The sequence below is a fragment of the Vulpes lagopus genome, chromosome 2 (genome assembly GCF_018345385.1).
Source record: "Vulpes lagopus strain Blue_001 chromosome 2, ASM1834538v1, whole genome shotgun sequence".
Classification (NCBI taxonomy): domain Eukaryota; kingdom Metazoa; phylum Chordata; class Mammalia; order Carnivora; family Canidae; genus Vulpes; species Vulpes lagopus.
In genome coordinates this window covers 163,618,251-163,638,379 of record NC_054825.1, presented here as the reverse complement: position 1 = coordinate 163,638,379, position 20,129 = coordinate 163,618,251, and the positions used below count along the sequence as shown (strand labels likewise).

General features: G+C 58.5%; 3 protein-coding genes across 3 annotated transcripts; 1 reads left to right on the top strand and 2 right to left on the bottom strand.

The window, feature by feature from the left end:
* Positions 1 to 1,149: 1,149 nt before the first annotated feature.
* Positions 1,150 to 1,974, bottom strand: PTH2 (parathyroid hormone 2). Its single transcript, XM_041740396.1, has 2 exons — positions 1,850 to 1,974; positions 1,150 to 1,324 (listed from the first exon to the last, which is right to left on the bottom strand). The coding sequence occupies exons 1-2, from the start codon at positions 1,972 to 1,974 to the stop codon at positions 1,150 to 1,152; spliced, it is 300 nt and encodes a 99-aa protein (XP_041596330.1).
* Positions 1,975 to 4,807: 2,833 nt separating this feature from the next.
* On the top strand, positions 4,808 to 7,082 carry GFY (golgi associated olfactory signaling regulator). The gene is made up of 3 exons (XM_041741362.1): positions 4,808 to 5,987; positions 6,258 to 6,431; positions 6,883 to 7,082. Exons 1-3 carry the CDS (start codon positions 4,808 to 4,810, stop codon positions 7,080 to 7,082), a joined length of 1,554 nt encoding a protein of 517 aa, XP_041597296.1.
* A 309-nt stretch (positions 7,083 to 7,391) lies between these two features.
* On the bottom strand, positions 7,392 to 17,533 carry SLC17A7 (solute carrier family 17 member 7). Its single transcript, XM_041737765.1, has 12 exons — positions 17,357 to 17,533; positions 13,354 to 13,606; positions 12,183 to 12,301; positions 11,773 to 11,887; positions 11,607 to 11,694; positions 11,365 to 11,451; positions 11,130 to 11,272; positions 10,417 to 10,566; positions 10,115 to 10,247; positions 9,320 to 9,430; positions 8,997 to 9,124; positions 7,392 to 8,806 (listed from the first exon to the last, which is right to left on the bottom strand). Exons 1-12 carry the CDS (start codon positions 17,416 to 17,418, stop codon positions 8,513 to 8,515), a joined length of 1,683 nt encoding a protein of 560 aa, XP_041593699.1. The 5' UTR covers positions 17,419 to 17,533; the 3' UTR covers positions 7,392 to 8,512.
* Positions 17,534 to 20,129: the final 2,596 nt, after the last annotated feature.

The following is a 20,129-nucleotide window of genomic DNA, read 5'->3' as shown; positions in this document are numbered from 1 at the left end:
TGCTGCTGCTGCTGCTGCTGCTGCTGCTGCTGCGCTGAGAGGCAGAAACCCTTTTCTAACAAAAGCCTTTTGCTTCGTGAGCGCTGTGATGAAGTTTTCTCTTGGTGCATCTGGGGGTAAAATCCTCAGATGCGGGGGTAAAAAAAGGCTCAGAGGTTAAGCAGCCCTTCCCAATACCACACAGCTAGGTTCGGGGTAACACGGTCTTGAATGGCAGGTACATCTCACCCTAGAGTCACCCGCGCGCGCGCGCACACAAACACACACACACTCATCTTTCCACGCAGAAGTTGGGAAGTGAGGACAGTGCAAACGGCGAAATTCGGAGAAAATGAGAGCTGGAAGAGGGAGAGGGAAACAACAAAAGAAAAGACGTGAGGGAATCAGAGAAAAAAAAGTGATTAAGAATGGAAGGAAGGGGGAATCCCTGGGTGGCTCAGCGGTTTGGCGCCTGCCTTTGGCTCAGGGCGCGATCCTGGAGACCGGGGATCGAATCCCACGTCGGGCTCCCGGTGCATGGAGCCTACTTCTCCCTCTGCCTGTGTCTCTGCCTCTCTCTCTCTCTCTCTGTCTCTCATGAATAAATAAAATCTTTAAAAAAAAAAAAAAGAATGGAAGGAAGAGTTTCAGAGGCAGAAAGAAGACTAGAGAGAGGAGGCAGAGGGTTAGGAACCCAGGAGGGTGGAAAGAGAAGTTTCAGAGACTCAGAGAGAAGGCAAACAGACACCCAGAGAGGGACAGAGACACAGAGAAGGGGACAGAGACTCGGGGAAACTGAGACTTGGTTGCAGAGAAACCCAGAGAGGAGGACAGAGACCGCAGGTGGGGTTGGAGCAGAGGTGCGGGTGGGGAGGGACAGAGGCATGGAGTGAGCGGAGGGGACAGTGCTGGGGCATGGAGGGGGTGCAGAGCAGAAACGCAGAATACGAGTGTAGGTAGGGAAAGATAATTGGGGAAAAATGGGATGAGGAGAGAATATCTCCAGAGAGGGAACTGAGGGAACGAGAGACGCGGTAGTGGCGACGCAAGCCCCGCCCCTGGATCCCGCATACACACGCACGCACACACACCCCGCCCCGGGGCGCAGGAAGGAGGCGGAGACCCGAGCGCTGGGGTAGGATCTTTATTGAGGGGAGGCGAGCGCGGCGCTCAGCGCGCGTCCAGCACCAGCAGCTTGTGCATGTACGAGTTCAGCCAGTGGCGGCGCTCGAGGGCGGCCAGCAGCCGCGCGCGCTCCCGGAAGGCCGCGTCGTCCGCCAGCGCCAGGCTCCGCCGCGACAGCGGAGTGGCGGGTCCCGCCCAGGCCCGGCCGGGGCCGCGGAGGCTGCGAGGAGACGGAGAGATGCGGTCACCGCGGGTCCCGCCCGCCGGCCGCCACCTGTACCCCACCCCCCACGGTCTAACTCGAAGCCCTGTCCCTGCGCCGGCTGCAGAGTGGCTCAGTGACTGTCCCCACCATCACCACCCCACCCCGTCTCCCTCTGCACGAGTCTCTGTTCACCCGGCTCGAAGCTCCCCGAGGCAGGCGTCCCCCCCAACGCTAAGCGCGCGGTCCGACACCCACGAAGGACCCAATAAACTTTGCTCAAGGAACGAGTCCACGGCTGCTTCGGCTCCTTTCAAATCTCTCAACGCCTTTCTCGGGATCTTTTTGCACCTTTTTCCCGTGCGGATCCCCTGCCCACACTCCACCGCTCTCTACCCCTGGTTCTCTCTCTCTCCCTCTCTCCCTCTCTCTCTCTTTCTCTCTCTCTCTCTCTCTCTCTCTGTCGTCTCTGGGCCCCGTCTCTCTTTGGGTCTCTTTCCGGATCCCCGCCCCTCCCTGGGTGTCCCGGGGCGCCGCACGTACCTAAGGACCCCAGCGGGGGGCAGGGCGACTCCTGAGGCTGAGCGGTGGCCCCAGGGCACCAGCAGTAGCAGCAGCAGCAGCAGCAGCCGCATCCGGGGGCTCCTGGGCACCTGGCGGGTCTCCATCATCTGTGGAAAGACAGAGAAGAGCTCAGTGAGGCCCAGGACCTGGCCCCGGACCCGGGACCCCACCCCCACCCACCTCCTGCGCCCGCGTGCAGGGCCGGCTATCGCGCAGTGGGCTCAGCCCGCCAGGCTGCAGCCCCCTTATATCGTCTCCACAGCCCCCGCAGCGGGCAGTGACGCAGACCAGGGGGCTGGGGGCGCCGGGTCAGCCCCCCCCAACCAGGCTCATTAGGAGCCGCCAGCGGTAATGAGGAGCCAGGAGTGGGGGCCCTGCCTCTGCCTTCGCAGCCACCAACTAATTGGGACCAGGAGCAGGGACCCGAGGGGAAGCAGAGGGGGAGAGACAGACAGACAAAGTGGACAGGAGGTGTGTCAGAGGGATAAAAATAGAGACCGGCAGAGGGACCGGCAGAGCAGAAGCCAGAGACACAGAGAAAGAGAGAAAGCAACAGAAGAGGGACTGTCGGGGAGAAGCAGAGACACACAGATGAAGTAACCACGAGAGGGAAGGACAAAGACAGAGTGACAGAGGAAAGGGCCCAGCGGAAGAATGGGAGCAAGAGAGGAAGAAGGAAAGAAGAGGAAGGAAGAGAGGAGTGGGGAAGAAGAGAAAGAACCAGCTAGAGATGGAGGGAGGAGGCTCTGAGAAAGACCTGAGATAGAAGAACAGCCAGCACAGCGATGCCCAGAGATTAATCCAGGCAGCAGGGAACCAGAAAGATAAGAGTGAGAGATGGAAGGGGGGAAAGCAGGAGAAGGCAAAGGATATGGGGCACAGGGGTGGGGGGGTGAAGGCAAATAAAGTGGCGAACAAGACTGCAAAGAGGGGAGAGACAGACCTGGGCCCCCAAGCTACCTTGTGGAGGGTCTAAGGCTTCCAGGGGAGGAGTTTGGTGGTGTTGTGAGGCCCGTCCACCTGACACTGGCTCTGAGGAGGGTGTTCTCCACACTGCGAGGGAGGTAGGCCAAGGTTAGGAAGTACCAAGGGCCAGTAGCAATCTGAGTGTGACTGGCAAGACATGGCCCCTGGACTCCTAGTTCCCCAGAGAGGAGGGGTCTGGGAACCTGGGTTCCTGGATCCGAGGAAGAGACCTGGAGGCCCAGATTCCTGGATCTGGAAGTAAGAGGGCATCAGAGATCTAGACCCTTGGGTTTGCATGGAGGAGATGGCAGATAGCTTTGGACTCCTGGTTTCTTTTCTTTTCTCTTCTTTTCTTTTTTTAAGATTTTATTTATTTATTTGACAGAGAGTTCAAGCAAGAGGAGCAGCAGAGGGAGAGGGAGAAGCAGGCTCCCGCTGAGCAGGGAACCAGACTCAGGGCTCAATCCTAGGACCCCAGGATCATGACACGAGCCTAACACAGCCTCTTAACCAGCTGAGCCACCCAGGTACCCCTAGACCCCTGGTTTCAAAGAAAAGAGAGCTTGGTTGGGCCACATCCCTCCACCAAATAGATATGATCCAATCCCTAACTCCCTCCCTCATTCCAGAGATGATATTCTTTATCTCTGTCCCTTTAAGAGCACAAGCCTGTAGCCAGGCTCCCAGGATCCCCAGGGAGAGGGTCAGGTGCGTCACCTGGTCACCTGCACCCCTGGGACCCTACCTCCTGCCGCCCCGCCTGGAACCATTCTGCAGCGTTCATCGATCTCTGCGTCCAGCTCTGTTCACCTGCTGTTATCTTGGACCTCACTGAGCAGGTAAGAGACCCCAGGCCCCAAGTGACCTTGTCCTATCCAGATATCTGCCACCCTCACCTCCACCTCAGCACAGATGGAGGTGTCTCTGCCCCAGACCAGTCATAAGAGCCTAGGATCTCAGCTCCATCCTTAATAAACAGAGGGACCAGAGTCCTGCCCCACAGTTGCTCTCCAGGCAGAGGAATCCAGAACCCCACTCTGCTATCTGCTGAGGACCCAAGAGTCAGAATGCCCAGTTCTCTAGAGTTCAAGCCTCCGGTCTCCTTCCTCCCCTGTAATCCAGCCCCCCTAAGCTTGCTCCCTCGAAATTCGAGGCATCTGAGCCATCAGACCTCTCCTCTCAAAGGAACCAGGAATTTATTTATTTATTTAAAGATTTATTTATTCATTCAGAGAGAGCGAAGAGAGAGGCAGAGACACAGGCAGAGGGAGAAGCAGGCTCCACGCAGGAAGCCCGATGTGGGAATCGATCCTGGGTCTCCAGGATCACACCCCAGGCTGCAGGCGGCGCTAAACCGCTGCGCCACCGGGGATGCCAGGAACCAGGAATTTAGACCCACAGTACCCTCCACCCTCTGGAAACTGGGGTGAACCCCCAGCAGCCTTCTCGCCCAGGTCCCAGGAGTCTCCCTTCTCCCTCAGATTCAGGCATTTCAGGGCCCCAGCCCCCAGTCATTCCTTCTGAACCTCCTCTGGTGTAAACAACTGTGTAGGGAAGGGGTCCCCAGAGCCCTCAGAGAGGAAGGGATCCTGTGTCCTCTTGGAGGTCTACACCCTCTGCAATAGAAGTGGGGGAGGTCTGAGAGCTTGAAGAGGTCGGTCTTTCCCAATTTTTCTGGGACCCCCCCTCGGGGAAACAGATAAAGAAATTAACTACGGCTCCCAAGAAGCCCCGCGCCTCAGTCCCCTTTAGCTACGGCGGCTACCGCCTCACAGCCTTCAGGGTATTGCAGCTGGGTTCCCCTCCTTTCCCGGGCGCCATTCTGGGCAGGATTGTGGCCCACCTGGGGACCAGTGGGCGTGGCCTCCGGGCGTGGGCGTGGCCTCGGGGCTCGGGGAGGATTCCCGGGAGGCTTCCAATCTTAACCCCTTCCTTCCCGCTCCCCCGCAGCTATAAACGTCTCCCAGAGCTATGAAATCCCTCGGCCTGATCTTCCTCCTCCTCGTCTTCCTCCTCGCCTGGATGGGTTCCAAGGCTGACCCTTCGGCCTCGCCGCTTACAGTCCCCGACTTCCCAGAGATGGGCCACCCTTCTCAGACCTCCGCTCCTGCTTCTGAGAATTCCACTCAAGAGGGGCCTAACCCTGATTCTCTTGCGACTGCTTATCCTGAGCCCTCCAAATCACCTCATGCCGTTTCCCCTGAGCCTTCCCGCCTGGACTTCACAGAGACTACCAACCATGACCTCGGAGAAATCCCACACCCAGAGTCTTCTGAGAGCCCTAAATCTAACTCACTCAACACCTCAATAGCAGACTCTCTGGAGACCCCCAAAATTAGCCCCTCCAAAATGACCCTTCTAGAACCTTCTGAGATCCCCAAACTTGACCCGACTGATATTCCACACTCAGAATCCCCTGAGACCCTCAAACCTAATCCCTCCAAAACCTCACGCCCAGAATTTCCTGAGACCCCAAGCCCTGACCCTACCCAAACTTCACACCAAGAATCCTCAGAGATTCCCAAACTTAATTCCACCAAAATCCCACATGCAGAAGTCCCTGAGACCCCACATCTTGACCCCACCAAGATTCTTCACCCTAAATCTCCAGAAACCCATAATCCTAACATCACTGAAATCCCAAACTCTGAATTTCTCCAGACTCTCCACCTGGACTCTACTGAAATCCCCCACCCAGAATCCCATGTAACCCATAACCCCAGCCCCACTAAAATTCCCCAAACAGAATTCCCCACAACCCACTACCAAGATGCAACAGACAACCCCATGACCTCTGACCCTGAGATCTCTGCCAGTCCTCAACCAGAAATGACTACATCTTTCAAGGACAAAACATCTGCCCTAGATGAGCTATCCTTGAGTCCCAAATCAGAAACCTCTGCAGTCACCCAGCCTGACTCCCTTAAATTGCCCACCTCAGATTCTCCTGAGGCAGTTGAGCCAAAGGCCTCCCCAAATTCTAGCTCTAAAGGGCCTGACGCCTTTTTTCCCTCAGCCCGGATTGTGGGCCCCCCTGCTCCACTGGGGTCCCCCAGTTGGCCGGCCCCTGCCACTCCACGGGCCCCCCAGCGGCGCAGCCGAGGTGACAGAGTCAGCACTATCATCGTGGTGGAACGAGTGGAGGAGACCGGTGAGGGGCCAGGACCTGGACTCCTGGGTCTGAGGGAGGAGGCTGGGGGTCCTGGACTCCTGGGTCTGAGAGTGGAGGGGGCTGGGGGTCGGGACTCCTGGGTCTCCGGGAGGGCGGACTGCAAACCCCGCTCCTTAGTCCGAGGCAGGAGGGTGCTGACGGTTGTCATGTGGGGTCTGAGAGTGGAAGGAGTGGGGGCCGAGTTCTTGGGTCTCGGGAAGACGGGGCTGGGACTTTAGGTTGCTCAATTCCTGGGCCCTCGTCCTTCAGGCGTGACCCTGGTGGGGCGCCCCCGGGGCGCGGCGGGCGGGGCCCTCTGCCTATTCCTCGCCGGGACTGGACTGCTGATCGGCATCTTCCTGCTGCTGTGGTGTCTCTACCGCCGGGCGGCTCGACACCGGCCCTTCGCACACCACCGCCTTCCAAACGACGGAGATGAACCGGGTGAGCGACCCTCACAACGTCCCTCCCCTTGAATGACTGCGTGTTTCCTTAACGCTGTTTCGCCTGGCACCTGAGGGCGCCCTGCCAAAAAGTACAGGTCCTCCATCCAAGGTCAATAGTAACCGGGATCCCTCCAAGATCCTTCCCCCAGTTCTCCGAAATCCCTCGAAGCGGTCCAGCGCCGCCTCCAGCCCTGCTGGGAATTGCAACAGCTGGAGAGCGGAGGGTCCTCCAAAGCCCCGCCCCTTCCCCTCCTCGTGGAGTCCGTACGCCACGCCCCTCCGTGGCAGGCCACGCCCCTTCGGTTCTGGGTGCCTCGCCCTTTGATTTGAAAACCCCTTTCCAATGAGCGGTTGGAACCCTCCTTCCCGCCTCCTCATTGGCCAGCGACGCAGCACAGGGAACAGGCCCGGGTCGGCCTGGGGATGACCTCGCCCCTTTGCTCCCACAGTTATGCACTTGGAAGCCCCGAAGGACCCCTACGACCTCTATTTTTATGCCCCGGATGCCTGGGTCCCTTCACACATCGCCACCAAACAGCCGCCACCCACTCCCCCGCTGCCACCCAAGCTGCCCCCGCCGCCCCGCGGAAACCGCCCCCAGAGCCTGGAGCCCCTCTCCCCCGCCACGCTACCCAACAACTTCGTGTAAGCCCCACTCGCGTCCTGCCAGACCTGCGCCATCCCCAGACGGAGGAAGGACCCAGAGGTCCTGTCCTCCTGGCATGCTTTGCTACATAGTTAGTCCTCTTGGATAGGAGGTCCAACACACCAAGACGCTTTCGCTGTGACCGGAGAACACCGTTTGAGGCCGAATAAATCAAGTGTTCCCACGGCTGGGCCCCTACTCTGGCTTGCGTCCTGGGAGAGGAGGGGTCGGGGGTCTTAGGACTTTGGGGCCCAGGGAGGAGGGAGCTGGGGGCCCAGGCTCCTGTGACGGCCACCGCCAATGACGACTGAGTGTGTACACCAAAGCATTTTATTGGGAGTGGGGCAGGGCAGGATTTACAGTCACAGAGACACAGAGACACAACCCTGCTCCAGGGAAAAACATCCCTCTCCCCCAGCCCCATTCCCTTTCCTGGGATTCTGTGACTCCTCCTGCATATGCTCCCCAAATTCTTAGTCTAAACAAGGGAGTCTGAGAGGGGGATCCCAGATTTTGAGTCATTTAGCCCCTGAGGGACACAACAAATGGCCACTGAGAAAACAAGAGTAGTTCGGAACCACCCAGGAGAATAAAGTGCAAGGAATTAGGGGGAAGAGGGGCATCTTGAAACCACCACGGGGAAGTTCAATAATGGTGGCTTCACACCATTGAGTTAATGGACTTGAGCAGCCACTATTCAGACCTGAAAACGTGTCAGAAAAAGTGCATGGGGGTGGAAAGAGGCATAATGTTAAAACCACCGTCTGGTTTCCCTAGACATTGTGCTAAGCTAGGGAGAAGGTCTTGGGAAATTTGGTGCTTCAGCAGCATCTGCTGGTGGAGGGAAGGGGCGGGGGAGGTGGGGCGGTGGGGGGGGTGTCTTGAAACTGCCATTCTCCCTCAGAAACGCTGGTGAAAATCGATCCCTAGAATGGCGGGGATGGACAGTTGGTTAAACCAACCTGGGAAATGCAAAATGGAATCAGGAGAGGTTTGTCATTTCTAGAGGAAGACCTTGAATGTTTCTTCTGAAAGGCGAGGAAGGCTGAGTGGTCTCAGGGGTTAGCCCGAGAGTTCCAGGGGTTCAAGGAGAGGGTGACGGAAGGGTGCCTCAAAACCACAAGAGAGTAAAAGATTGAACTGTCCATTCAAATAAAGCCCTGAAAGGAGGGTTTGAAACCACTGAGGCAGAACAAGTGGAGAAGGAAAACCTTTAGGAGAATTTGGGTATTCTCGAAACTGCCAGTCTGCAGCTTCACTACCCCTGAGAGGTGATCGGGAAGGAAAGAGGATTTGACAGCACTGGGGAAGAGGGCGAGTGCTTCTTAGGCCTGCAGCAGGACAGAGAGAACTGGGATTCCTTGACAGCCACTCAGGCCAGTGATGTGTGGAATGGAGGTCCTGGAAACTGCCATTCAGTGGGAGGCACATGGTCAGTAGTCCCGGACAGGGGGTGGGGGTCTTGGGGGCTGGACTGTGCTGTGTGTGGCCCCATAGGAAGGAGGGGGAGCAGGGGGAGCCCCAGGAGGCTCAGCCTCATCCTCCATATCGCTTTCATCGCTGCCAGCCAGCTGGTCGTGGCCAACGAAGCCACACTTCTCCTCACTCATCTCCTCAGGCTCGGCCCACGGCTGCTTCTCTCCAGAAGCGAAGACCCCATAGAAGATGACACCCCCATAGTGCACCAGAGAAGCGATTAGGAAGACGTACTGCCACTCCTCCCGAGTCTGCGAAGGGGACAGGGGGGAAGTGAGGTCAGAGGACAGAGAAACAGAAGGTGGAGCGAGAAACTGAGTGCAGAGCAAGGGAGACAGGTCCAGAGAGAAGCAGAAAGAGACCAGGAGAGGGCAGGGATGGAGGCCAGCGAGGGTGAAGCCTAAACTGGGAGGGCGAGCAGGTCGGGGCCAGCCCACGGACCTTGTGTTTGGTCATGGCACCCACGATGATGGGGCACACCATGCCGGACAACGTGCCCACGCCGTTGGAGATGCCCATGAGGATGCTGGCGTAGCGCGGCGCGATGTCCAGGTGGTTCACGTTGAACCCTGGCGAGGCAAGTCAGAAGGCGGCACTCCCGACTGAACCTCGCTCGAGTGACTCCTGCAGAGCCGCTCCTCCTCCCCCCATCGCAAACCCCACCCCCACCCCCGTCCCTCCCGCTCTTTCCAGGCCACCTTCCTGAGCCAGGAAGTTCCCCACAGAGCTGTCCAGAGTCCGCCAAGCGCGGAGGCGGTTCTCACCAGAGATGGCGAAGCCGCTGAAGCCCACCGCGAGGACCAGGAAGGAGATGGCCACGCCCTTGGAGTGCGAGTAGCCGACCACCAGCAGCAGCGTGGCTTCCATGCCGAAGCCTGCCGAGGGCCGGAGACCGTGTCATCGCAGCGTCGGCCGCCCCACATCGCCTCTCCAGCCCGCCTCCATCCGCCCCAGGCCGCCCCCCACCACACCTGTCCCTGGCTTGGTGCGGGTTCAGCCTGCCTAATCCCTCATTCTGCCCGCGCCCGCCCTAACCCCGACCCTCACCTCCCTAATCCTCCCTAATGTCCTTGACGTCCCCTCACGTGCACACAAGAGTCCCCACCGCCCCGGCTGGGCTCTCCTTGGCCCCACTCCCTGATGAAGCCGCGCCCTGAAGACGCAGGGTCCGAGCCCCACCCTTGCACCTTACGCACCGTCCCTCGGTTCTCATTGATTAGTCACCGCGCCACCCAGACCTCTTCTCTCCGGGTGCACCCCTCGCACAGCCCCTCTAGATTACCTAGTTCCGGTCCCGCTGCTCCCAGTCGTGTGTAGGCCCCGCCCTGCCAGGCCCAAGTTGGTCTCGCTGGTGCCCCACTCGGATCGTCACACCCACCTTGCCCTTCCACCAGGTGGGCCTCGAGAGGGCAGCGGGAGACCATTCCATCCACTACGGCCTCAACCCGGCTCCGCCTTTTTGGACATGCCCCTGACCTCATCTCAGTCCTCCCAGGGTCCTGCCGCACAGCGCACAGCCCGGCTGTCCCGTAACCGGCTCGCGGCCCCGCCCCACTCACCTCCGCAGTTCATCAACTTGCGCACGTTAGTGGTGGACATGATTCGGCGGCTCCTCAGGAAGTCCGCGATCTGGCCGCCGATGGGCACGATGATGGTCATGACCAAGTGGGGCAACGCTGACACCAGGCCCACCTGCACCAGGAGCGTATAGAGCGAGGCTCGGAGGCTGCCGGCCGGGCCTCTCCACACTGTTCGTGCACCTCTGGCTCCTCCCTGTCCCCCGTTCCAACCTCTTGGGATCCAGGCCCGGCTGCTCCATCTCCCCCTGCAGCGCCCCCTGCCTTCCCTTCCCGGGCCCCACCTTGCTGATCTCGAAGCCGAACACCTCTTCGAAGTAGGCGGGCTGGGAGATAAGGAGTAGGTAGAACGTCCAACTGCGGCAGAAGTTAGCCACGATGATGGCGTAGACTGGCATGGACGTGAAGAAGCGCCGCCAGGGTGTGTTAAACTTCTGCAGGGCGGGGAATGGAGAGGAGAGGCCGCTAAAATACAGACGGGGGTTGGGGGGCGCTCTCCTCGTCCCTTTAGGGACTCAATTATAGTCCCACAGATATCCAGGATTTCCAACCTCACGGTGACACTTTAGGGCTGCAAGGGTCCGGACCCCGCGATGACCCTCAGAGACCCATCAATGTGAGCCCAGAAATCTCTTTCCGTTCTATTATGCCCCCTAATTTCAGCCTCACTCACCCAAAGGTCTAAACTAACTCCCCACATTCTAATCCCGATTCTGCTGGTTTAACCACGCCCCATAGTGGTTCTGGGCACTTCGCGACCTATCCCTGCCCTCAGCACCTGCTAATCCGTCCCCCCCACCCCTCCCCGGGCTTTAGCTCCGCCTCCTGGATTCTAGCCCCGCCCACTGCGCTTCCCCATCCTGTCTCCTCTGAGAGTCCACAGGAACCCACCACCATCTACACACTGTGGAGGTTCGGAGCCCCCTTTTCTCCTGCCTCCCTGCCTGGATATCTTTCCTTACCCCACCACCCACCCCCGGCGGGCTTGGGCCCTGACCGTGACTGGGTTCATGAGTTTGGCGCTCTCGCCGATGGCGTCCTCGATATACTTGCGCTCCTCTTCGGAGATGCTGGGGTGCAGAGCCGGGGACTCATAGGAGACGAGCAGCCAAAACAGGTACCAAAAGATCCCGAAGCTGCCTGGGGGGGGTCAGGAGGGAGATGAAAGCGAGGTGACGACCGGCCTCGCTCCGCCCCAGCGTCACCCGGACCCAGGCGTCAGGGCCCCTCACCGTAGACGTAGAACACAGAGCTCCATCCTGAGTACTGCACCAGGACCCCGGCGAGGGGCATTGCGACCACCGCCCCAGCATAGGAACCTGCGAGGGAGGACGCAAGATGCAGAACAGGCTCATCTATTCTCAGATCCGGGAACGCGGCCTCCCAGCCCCTGCCATTCTGGGACATAGAAGTACAGGTCAGGGTCCCTCCTCCCTTAGACCCGCAAGTCTGGATCCCAGCCCCTTCCTCTCACCGCAAAAGGCTGTTGTTGCCAAGCGACTCCGCTCTAAGGGCGGGGCCCATTTGCTCCAGATGCCGTGGCAGGCAGGGTACGTGACCCCCTAGGAAGGAGAATACCAAAGTCAACGAGAAGAGGCTGAGTCAGAATAGGCACAGGATCATATGGAGCAGGGCTTTACCTCTACCAACCCCTGCAGGATCCTCACGAAGATGACACAGCCATAATGGACTCGGGCAGCCGAGGGGATCAGCATGTTTAGAGTGGATGTGGCCACAATAGCAAAGCCGAAAACCCTGGTGGGAAGAGTCCATAGTACGATAACAGGGTCCAGCTATCCCGCCAGAGCTAGGATTCTGTTCTTTCTGCCCACACTGGACCAGGCCTTGTGTTTCCCCGGGACCCCTGCCCCCACCTCCTTTGTATCTCTCACCTTCCACAACCACAAGTCCCGCCTCTCTCTAAGACCCCGCCCCCGAACTCAGGCTCCTCCCACTTCTCCCTCCCAGTCGGCCGCGAAATGCCAGGCCACACCTGTAGTCTACCCACACACTTGTAGCTCCCGCCCACCTCGGGCCCCCAGCCCTGTACCTGTTGGCTGCGAATTTTTGGCAGATAAATCCTCCAGGAATCTGGGTGACAATGTAGCCCCAGAAAAAGGAGCCGTGTATGAGGCCAACAGTCTCTGGATCCCAGTTAAATTGAGCTTTCTGCGGGCCAAAAGGCACATCAATCCATCGGCCGGACCCCAGGCTTTACCCCTCCACCAATCAGCGCAAAGATATTTCAGCCCTCAGCCAATCAACAACAAGGACCCCTCGCGCCCAAACCCCTGCCAAGTCGTCCTCCCTACTCTGCTCACCCAGGCTGCCAGGGCTGCCCTACCCTGGCAACGGGGCCTGCGCTGCCTAAAAGCCTAGCTCTGCCTGCTTCCTTGCATCGGTGCCCCTTCTTTGAATGTGGAGGGGCCCATCAATAGGGTGGGGACTCTGTCTCCACTTACTTCTCTGAACCAACTTATCACCTGTTTGTGGAGTGACTGGATGGGGTCTAGTCAGGGATAGGAAGTAGCCAAAGGGGCAAGGTAGGCCAGTGCCTAAATCAGACATTTTTCCTGAGGCAAGGGCATTGCCTACACGGAATTAAAATAAGAAGAAAGTGGGAAGCCAAGGTGGCTCAGTCGGTAGAGCATGCAACTCTTGATCTCGGGGTTGTAAGTTCGAGCCCCACCTTGGGTGTAAAGGTTACTTAAAATTTTTATATCTTTAAAAAATAATAATTAAAAATAGGGAGAAAGTCTGAGATAAGGTGGGCTTTAGGTAAAGGCCAGAGCAGATGAAGCAGGATTTAGCAGCGACTAAACTTCAGAAAAGCCCGGATCAAAATTCAGGGTGGAGCCTGCGAGGGGACTGGGATTAGGATGTAACACCCGGACAGGCGTGGGTGGCAGATGGAGCAAAGTTGCTAGGAGGCCTACAATGGAACAGGGGCAGCACGTAGGAACTCTAATGCCAGGGCAGAGTCTGCATTTGGAAATCAGGGACCTGAAATAAACAGGGGCGGAGCTTCATTTAGATCAGGGCTGGGCTTAGGAAGGGGAGAGCCGTGAGGCGGAGGAGAGCCAGAGTGGGCGCACAGTTGCGCGAGGATGCTCAAGCTGGAGTTGGAAGGGGCTCGGCCGGGGGCCTCGCCCGGCGGAACGTGACGTCATCAGCGGGAGTGGGCAGGTGGGCCCCGCGCGCCGGGCCACGCCCCCAACTACCTGCACCACCACGTGGCCCCCGCGGTGGGTCGTGCTGTTGTTGACCATGGAGACGATGGCCACGCCTAGGTTGCAGCGGATCCCGAAGCTAATGCAGAAGCCCAGACCGCTCATGATGGCGATAATGTAGCGGCGAGGGAGACCGAAGCAGGTGCAGTCCACTACCGGCGGGTCCCGGGTCTGCGTCGTCACGGGGCGCCCGTCAGCACTCAGCTCGAGCGTCTCAGCACCTTCCTGCCGCTTCTCCAGAAGGCTGCAGGGCCGCAAGAGTCAAAGACTCCCTAAGTCCAGGCCCCTGGCCCCCTCCTCCCCATGACACAGGAGTCCAGGGCTTTTCAAGACTCCTAATCCCGCACTCCCTCCTTCCCCAGGAGTCCAGCCCCTAGTTCCCATCTCCCCCCAGGATCCAGGAACCTGGACCCCCTCTCTCCATCCCCTTCAGGCCAGGAAATCACGCTGCTGCGGACTCAGGTGTGGAAGCCCTCAATCCCCTTTTCCCCCAGCCGCGTTATCTCTCAACTCAGGAGTTTTAGACACTTTGTGATTCAAGGGCCTCTGCCCCCAGCCCCCACCCCGAGGCCCAGAGACTCTCTCGGGCTCCTTCTCCCATATATGAGTCTATTTGAGGAAGCAAAAGGCGCTAAGGAAATGCTTCAGCAAAGGTGTCAAAAGAACAGATGCTTCTCAGCCACGTCTGCTATATATACACAGACCGCCCTCCTCCCCTGCCCCCTGTGGCATTCCCTTCCCTGCTTCCAGGACCCCGGTGTGGGGCAGACATGCAGTCGACTCCCTTTGAACACAGGAAGCCCACTCCCTGAGGGTGGAGAGAAGTCAGGCTCCCTGGAGTCCAGCAGCCCAGCCAGACAGCCCTGGGGAACCTTGAGTTCAGGCTGTCAGCTAGAGGGTAGGGAGGGGGAGTGGCAAGTGGTGTCCTGGCAAGGGACAGATGGCCCTGGTAGGGGGATTGGCTCAGTCCCCAGTGAGGCTCTCGCCCCCGCCCGTTCTGGAACCAGGATTGAGTCTGTGATGACGGAGGGTATTTGGAGAGCCACCTCATACCCAGAGAGAGGCTGCTGGGAAAAAGAGGTGCCCTGAAACAGGTGTGGAAAGACCCAAAAGGAAGAGGGCGACAGAGATGAGAGATGAGAGGGGAGCAGAGGCTTTAACATGGGTGGAGACAGTAACCTGAAAGAGAAGACATAGATGCAGAGACCCAGAACACTGAAAGATGGAGAGACCGGAGGACAGAGGAGAGACAAGCTGGGGACGTGATTTGTGAGATGCGGCCCCTCTCTGAGGCGGGTACGCAGCCAGGGTATCGGGCTGGATCCCAGGAAGGGGCTAGAACAGATGGAGGCGAGGGAGACTGGGACGGGGGAGGAAAGAACAGCCAGACGGTCTGGGGGGGAGGCGGGTGGAAGAGATGAGAGAATACAGCCACCCTTCCCATCCTAGAACTTAAGGAGGTTGGGGGGGGGCGGGGGGGGGGCTAAGAAACAGGGGTTGGAGAAAGAGACTGGGGGAGTGGACAGAACCTAGGAGGGAGGAGGAATGAAAGCCAGGGGGAGGTGGGAATAGATGACCCAGAATGAAAGTGCAAGGTGGTAGGGACTGCCCCCCACCCCGCATCAGAATGGGCCGCCAGTGTGATTAGACTTGGTCAGTGCAATTAGACTTTGACCCAGGCCGCTATCAGGTGCTATTTGACCCTGAAACTCAGGAGGTGATGGCAGCCCCTGAAATTTGATACTCCGTGGTTCATACTCCAGTGTGTCAGATCTCTGACCAAGGCTTTGTAAACGGGATGTGGCAGGGGCTGCGGGATCCCCCATCTATAAAATGGGGGCAGGGGTAGAATGTGAGGTTACAATCAAGGAGGGAACTTCCAGGTGATACTGATCATCTTGGGATAAGAGAACCAGGGAGGATGTGGCCCAAGGGCTTCCCAGAAGACAGGAACAGAGACAGGAGAGCCTGGAGGGAGGTCCTCCTGCCCTTCCTGGGTGCCTGGAACTCAGGTCTGAGGACTGGAGGAGGAGAAGCCACGCTTAGGAAGCAGTGCACCAAAATGGAGGTGTTGCAATCTCTCTGGGCCTCTGTGTTTGCTCCTCTGGGGTTCTCTGTCCGCTCCCCCTTCCCCCCAGGCCTGCCTTTATGTCCCTGGGTATTCTTCCCATTATACACCTAAGGAAAAACTGAGGTTCAGAAAGCAGGAGTAGCATGTCCAAGGTCACACTCCAGAGTCGTAGTGGATCCTGATGGTTTCCTGGCCCCCAGTATTGCCCCATCCAAGGCCTGGCTCTCTGAAAGGAGGCACATTGGCTCCTGTCTCTCCTGCATCTCCCTTCCTGATCCCAGGTCACTCCGGGTTAACATCTGCTTCCTGGGCTGAGAGAGTTCACCACCCACTCTGGGATCCTGCATCTTGAGGAAATCAGCCTCGAAAGATGATGGCACTTGTATTTATCCATGGATTTCTCCCTCTTCTCAAACTGAGCCTCAGTTTCCCCAGCTTTGTCTAAAGGATTTAATGGAATCAGGGCGCTATGTCCAACACGGGGCATTCCTGTCTCTGTCCAACTATCAGAGTGAACCGCAAGGTTCAGACGCAGTGTTCTTCTCAAACTCCAGCTCTTTGGTGCGTGGCCTGGTGGGAGCTCTGAGCTCTGGGGTCTCCAGGGGCTCAGGAGGCAGCTCGAGAGGTGAAGGCACATAGGAGAGAAACCCAGACACAGATGAGAAACTGAGAAGCAGGGACTGAGGGAGGGGGCCTGAGGCACACATCCCTCCTGCCACCACCCTCCTTCCAGCCCCCTCCATCAGCACGTCTCTCTCCCTCTCCTGACTTCGCACTGATGTATTTTGAGAAACTCGTGAAAGGAGGCGAGAAAAAGGGTGGGGAGGGGCTGGAAGATTAGGAAGAGAAGGGGTGAGGTTATCTCCACTCCCCCCTCCCCACTGCATCATCCTCCTGCCCCCTCCCTTCTGTCCAGCTTATTCCCATCCCTCCAGTTCCTAGAGGGTGGGGGACCTATGGAGCAGGTGACCTGCAGTGAGCAGGACTAGTGTTTGTCTCAGAGGACTTGCATGGTCCAGGGAGATGGACAAAGGGTCAACTAAAGATGAGGTCAGGGCCAAGGGGACAGGGTCCAAGGGAATGGCAGCAGGGGCATGGTGCTGATGGGGCCATCTCCTCCCCGCACTGTGGCCAGATATTTTTAGGCTTCTCCGCAGCTGAGTAATTTCTCTGACTTGGAGCCAGGGATGGGGTTGGGGGTGAGAGGCTGGGGTGGGGAGGTGTTCAGACTGCCCTGGGGACACCCAGGTCACTGGGGTCATCTCCCTGGATGAAAGGAAGTTCTTCTTCCCTCTAACCTATATCCTCTGGAAAGTCTGCCATACCCCAGGAGCCTAATTTCTGGCCTGCAACTTCTTTCTCCTCCAGAGACCCAGGATACCCTGCTTCCCCTCCCAGCTTAGCTCTCCTCAAGGACAAGGACCAATGGGCCCCAATCCGCTTTAGCTTCAGATTAAACTCTCTGAGAGGTGGAAACTGAGAAGACACAGGAAGATGGAGACACCCAGGGTGGGGGATAAAAACCCAGAGCGAGGGCGACAGACATCCGAAAGGGGGGGGGAGGGTCAGAGACCCACGGAGGGGGCAGAGGTCCGACAAAAAGAGGCAGAGTGAAGAGAAGTGAAGAGAAGAGACCCAAAAGTGGGGAAGGGGGTTAGAGACCCAAAGAGAAGGAGATGAGCAGTCCAAGGGAAAAAAGGGAAGAGTCTGGGATGGGGTGGGGCAGAAAAATGAACGAGATGATGGATGAGACCGGACCAGGGAGAGGGTACGGGAGGAAAAGAAGGGAGAAAACCGGACAGATGGGTGGAACCCCCATCCATGAGTATAGCCTGTCCATCTGTCTGTCTAGGCTCAGGTGGGAATGTGTGCCCTCCTCGGACACTCGGGCTCTTCCCCGCCCAGGACCCTCACCACGCTCACCGGTGCAGCCTCCCGAGGGCACGACCCGCTAGCTTCCGAAACTCCTCCTGACGGAACTCCATGGTGGCTGCCCCTGCCGCCGGTCCCCCTGCCAATCCCCCCGCCCGCGGGCCCGGGCGGCCGCGTCCGGGTTCCCGGGGTCCGCCCCGGCCCGGCCGGCCCCGCAGCTCCGCTCGGGGGGGAAGGAGGCTGCGTGTGCTGGCTGCCTAGGGGCTGTAGCGGGACTCAGCGTCGGGGGCGGGGCGGGCGGCTGCGAGGCTCCGCCCACTCGCGACAGACCACGCCCATATGGTTCTGGCCCCGCCCCTCGCAGCCCTCCAGCTCCGCTCTGTCCCCGCCCTTCCATTCCAAGGCCACGCCTCTGGGCTCTGAACTCGCTCCCGTGAGTTGCATCGCCCCAATTCTCTCCCTTCCCGGAGTTACTACCCCCGTCCTCCAACCCCACCCCCAGCTCCTTCTATCCCTTTTCTCTCCTCCCGAGCTCTCTTGTCCACCTGAGGTTTCCCTCTCCTTTTTAGTTCGCCCTAATTTCGTTCTTGCGTTCTCGTCCCCTACGGTTCCATCTCCTGCGTTTTCATCCTCCCAGCCCTACCCCTGCGAGTTTCTGTGCCCTCCAGTTCCACATCCCGCCCCCCCGATTTCCATCCCCATCCATCCCGCACCATCCTCAGTTCCAACTTCCTCATCCAGAGGGTGCTTTTCTCATTCAGGGGATTCTTTCCCTCTCCCCCCGAAATCCGACCCGCATTTCGATCCACCCATCGTCCCCTCTAGTTCTTCCCTCATCCGGTTTCTTCCCTCTTGACTTCATTCACCTGTTTCCATCTTTTTAAAATTCTATCCCCTTCCAGTTCTATTTCTCCTCGGGGTGCATGCCCCCCCTCCCCGGTTCCTTCGTCCTGGATTTCTTTCCCCTCTAAGTTCCAGCCCTGATAGTTCCACACCCGACCCCAGTAGCGAGCCCCATAATTCCCAACAACCACCCTGGAATCTGTATGGCCCTTTGGGGTTTGTCCCTCTCTCCCGAGTACTCTTCCTGCCCCTTGAGGTCTCACCCCTCCCTTGGGATCTGTCCCTGCCCTAATTTTTGCCCACTTCCCCTGGAATCTGTCCGAGTTCAGTCTCCACCACACCCCAGGTTCTTTCTCTGCCCCCCCCCCGTTGTATCCCCTCCTGCTGGGGGCTGGCCCCGCCCTCTTACTCCGTCTCTGCCAGCCCTGCCCCTTGGGGATTGACCCCAGACTATTTCTCGGGTTCTGGCGGACAGGCAGGTCCTGCCTCTGCTCCTTTCGCCACCCCAGCCAGCCATGCTCCCCAGCGCTGAGTTCCCCTCCAGATCCAAGCCCCAGGAGGGTGCGCTGCTTTCCTCACCACCTCCCTGAGTCGGTCCGCAAATGCATTTGGGATTAAATTTTCATGATGTGGCATAAGCCCTCAAGGGGGTTGGGAGGGAGCAGCCGGCGCGGCAGGCGGGCGCCACGGACCCAGTGGCTCGGCAGGCACTGCCCACCACGGCCTCCCGTTTCACGCCTTGTCCCCGCTTGGGTCTCTGGGTCTCGCAATTTTGCCTGTTTGCGAAATCCCCGGATTCTCAGGGAGGGTGTGGCTGGGGGCTGCGACCCCAGGGTCTGAGGCAGGAGGGGCTGGAGACCCGGACTCTTGGGTCTGAGGGAGGAGTAGCCCGCGGAGCCGTCCACGAGCGCCACCCTGTGGCGGCAGAGTTCCCGGCACGGGTGCGGAGGCGGCGGCCGCGGCTCCGGGCCAGGTGTGAAGGTGGAGCAGATGGTGAAGAGGAGGGAGTAGGAGGGGAGCCCCGGCCGCTGCCAAATCCCGGGCCTTCGTCGGAATCATCACCATGGAGACTGAAGAAGGCGGAAAGGACCCAGCTTCATACTTTTTTGGGGACCTGAGAATGAGTTCCTCGGCCTCCCACGGAGGGTCCCTGTGTGAACTACAAGTCCCAGCGGCCACTGGACCTCACCGTTTGCTTCGGAAGAGCCACGCTCACGAGGGCTGCTAGGAGTTGTAGTTCTCTGAGACACCAGGCTGAGGCTGCAAGGCGCCCTCTGGTGGACACGGCGCCACTTCGCTCCTTCACAGGTCCATCTGAGCCCTACCTTTTCACCTCCTCACCATCTACCCCTACCTCCCTACCCAGTTCAGTCTGTTCTAACCACACTGATCTCGCTGTTCTTGCAATATTTACTACAGAGGCTCCTCCATTTACCTATCCTCCCAGTACTCATTATGGAAGGAGAGAGTTGTCAATCATTGATTAATGCAACATTCACTGAGTTCCTACTAACTCTAAAGCGTCATCACACCACAGGGGCATACATACAATGAAGTAACAGTGGATACCAGACACTGATGGAGTAGGATGCTAACTCAGCCCGGGGAGATCAGAGAAAGCTCACTGAAAGGGATGACTTGGGAGGCAGGGGAGGGGGCGTCCACAGTACTTGCAGAGTCAGGAAGTGGGACACAGTTTGTGTGATGGTGATGTGAAAGCACCATCCCAGGAATGGGAAGCTTGTCAGGACGAGAGGTAGGAGAGGGTAGAGATGATGATGCCATGCATCAGATCACCATACAGACTCAGGAAAGGGCAAGACAATTCGACGTTTCCTGGGTTTTACTGGAAGAGACAACACCGAGTAGAGGGAACAGCAGAAACTAAGAGAAGATGTAAAACACAAATGGGATACCCTTCAGTGTGATGGGAGTGAGTGAGAGGAAGAGTGGGAATAAATACGGCATAGGGGTGTCTGAC

Bases quoted from the DNA above. Each gene is read 5' to 3' on its own strand.
- SLC17A7 (XM_041737765.1), bottom strand. From the start codon at position 17,418: ATGGAGTTCCGTCAGGAGGAGTTTCGGAAGCTAGCGGGTCGTGCCCTC. The intron at 11,452-11,606 runs GTGAGAGGAAGG...CCTCCCTCGCAG, and splicing joins GGCAACAACAGCCTTTTGCG to GTTCCTATGCTGGGGCGGTG. The intron at 9,125-9,319 runs GTGAGAACCGCC...TTGCCTCGCCAG, and splicing joins CAGCGGCTTCGCCATCTCTG to GGTTCAACGTGAACCACCTG.
- GFY (XM_041741362.1), top strand. From the start codon at position 4,808: ATGAAATCCCTCGGCCTGATCTTCCTCCTCCTCGTCTTCCTCCTCGCC. The intron at 5,988-6,257 runs GTGAGGGGCCAG...CTCGTCCTTCAG, and splicing joins GGAACGAGTGGAGGAGACCG to GCGTGACCCTGGTGGGGCGC. The intron at 6,432-6,882 runs GTGAGCGACCCT...TTGCTCCCACAG, and splicing joins AAACGACGGAGATGAACCGG to TTATGCACTTGGAAGCCCCG.
- PTH2 (XM_041740396.1), bottom strand. From the start codon at position 1,974: ATGGAGACCCGCCAGGTGCCCAGGAGCCCCCGGATGCGGCTGCTGCTG. The intron at 1,325-1,849 runs GTACGTGCGGCG...GTCTCCTCGCAG, and splicing joins CCCCCCGCTGGGGTCCTTAG to CCTCCGCGGCCCCGGCCGGG.